At 52.8% G+C, this 2,104-nt stretch overlaps 1 protein-coding gene across 1 annotated transcript; it reads left to right on the top strand.

The window, feature by feature from the left end:
• Window positions 1-307: 307 nt before the first annotated feature.
• LOC125541269 (protein EGG APPARATUS-1-like) lies at window positions 308-909 on the top strand. The gene has a single exon (XM_048704723.1). The coding sequence runs from the start codon at window positions 365-367 to the stop codon at window positions 635-637; it is 273 nt and encodes a 90-aa protein (XP_048560680.1). The 5' UTR covers window positions 308-364; the 3' UTR covers window positions 638-909.
• Window positions 910-2,104: the final 1,195 nt, after the last annotated feature.

Raw genomic sequence — 2,104 nt, 5'->3', positions numbered from 1 at the left:
TTGGGCGCACGCGTCGATCCAAATATCAAAGAGAACGTTGGTGTCCGCCAGATAATCCAAACAAATGAAAAGAGGTCAAAACATCATTTGTTTGAGTCGGCACGTTGGAGTTGCTTTTAGAAAGTGGGGTGAAAGAGGAATCACGTTGAGCCGGGCGTGGCTACGTTGGCTACGTGCAACTAGGGGGTGGGTGCGATTTTTCCGGCGTATTCCAACTTCCAAGGCCGAAGTGCGTTCGCTCACCGCCACACCTCCATCTTTATAAACCACCCGCTCCCCTCTGGCTAACACAGGACCTTCCCCATCAAGATCGGCACTAGCCAAGCAACATCTACTGCACCACAGAAGAAACACGCTTGCCGAGATGGACTCGTTCAAGCAGAAGGCGAAGAACGTGTTCACCACACGCGAAGGCGCGCTGGAAGCCGCCGCAGCCGCGGCGCTGGTCGCCGGCGCTGCCGTGGGCATCTACTTCCTCTGGCCTGCTGGGGCGGTGGCCGCCGGCGCCACGATGAAGGCGCCAGGCGCGGCCGGCTTCTTCATCTCCCGCGCGGCATTCGTGGCGAATCCGCAGCTGTATTTTCAGATACTGCGCACTGCCGGCGCCGCGGCGGCGGCCGCTGCCTTCGCTCTGTAAGGGAGCGCAGAGCATCCATGCATGCATGCGCGCGCATCTGCCGCTTGCCGCCCCGGTCGATCTAGTTAAGTTAGAGTTATCGCGTGAAAATGTCGCGTGTGTTGGGTTGTCTCTGTCGATCTGCCTCTCGTTGCTTCTGTCGATCTACTGAAGTTGTTGTCTCCGTGCATGCAGGCGCGTGTGCCGTTCTTTGTTTGTGTCAATTTAAGTAAGGTGGTTGTTTTTATTTCCTAATGAGGTTGCTGTTCAGTTATCTTAATGTGCTCTATGATCTGTCGCTTCTTGCTTGTGGTGATCTACTTAAGTTACTGGTGTCTTGTATGATGTTATCTCCAAAAAATGTTGCCTGTGTCAAGTTATACTAGTCGATCAGTGTGCTCTCTTGATTTGCAATCAGAAAACAGAAATATCTCACCAAAGGGCATCTATAATGCTGACCTCAAACCGTTTGCATACATCCACAGTGCACGGTCCGGACCCTGGAAGTCATTCAACGCAGATTTGTATGGGCGCTGCCGTGGGCGTCTACTTCCTCTGGCCTGCTGGGTGGCCGTCGGCGCCACGATGAAGGCGTCAGGGGCGACCGGCTTCGTCATCTCTGGCGCGGCTTTCCTGGCGAATCCGCAGCTGTGCTTTCAGATACTCCAAACTGCGGCCGCCGCCTTCGCTCTGTAAGGGAGCCCGGAGCATGCATGCATGCGCGCGCATCTACCGCTTCTCGCTCCGGTCGATCTAGTTAAGTTGAGTCATCGCATGGAAATGTTGCGTGTGTTGGGTTGTCCCTGTTGATCTGCCTCTGTTTCTTCTGTCGATCTACTGAAGTTGTTATCTCCATGCATGCAGGCACGTGTGCCGTTCTTTGTTTGTGTCAATTTAAGTAAGCAAGTTGTTTCTAGTAGTATTTTCTAATGAGGTTGCTGTTCAGTTATCTTAATGTGCTCTATGATCTGTCGCATCTTGCTTGTGGTGATCTACTTAAGTTAGTGGTATGATGCCATCTCCGAGAAGTGTTGCCTGTGTCAAGTTTAGTGCGCTCTCTTGATTTGCAATCAGAAAAAGAAATGTCTGACCTACAGCTTTTTTACGGTACCGGATACTGCTTGGGGTGAGGGGACCAGTATAACTAAATCCTATCGTTAATTTCATGTGGGCACTAATAAACATTTTCTGTTCTTAAAAGGCAATGTGAATCTTTTCTTCAGTACGTGAAGGCCTAAGCGGGATTATGTATGAGCCAACATGCCAGCCTGTTTCGCTTGCTCGCTCCCATCGCTGCCATGCTCTAGCTGACCTTGCTGTTGCGTGCCGCATACTGCGACCCGACGCGCTCGTCTACCTTGACGTCGTGTCCCTATTTCTCCATCTGCGTCGCCCAACCCCATCACAGACATACATGGAACAAGACGTGGTGGCCGCAGCTCGGTCAGTGCGCTCCTCCGTCATGCCCGGGCGCCACGGCCGGGACGG

Source organism: Triticum urartu, chromosome 2, assembly GCF_003073215.2.
Source record: "Triticum urartu cultivar G1812 chromosome 2, Tu2.1, whole genome shotgun sequence".
In the NCBI taxonomy this organism is placed as follows: domain Eukaryota; kingdom Viridiplantae; phylum Streptophyta; class Magnoliopsida; order Poales; family Poaceae; genus Triticum; species Triticum urartu.
The sequence above is the reverse complement of the archived record's forward strand: the minus strand, read 5'-3'. Positions and strand labels throughout refer to the sequence as shown.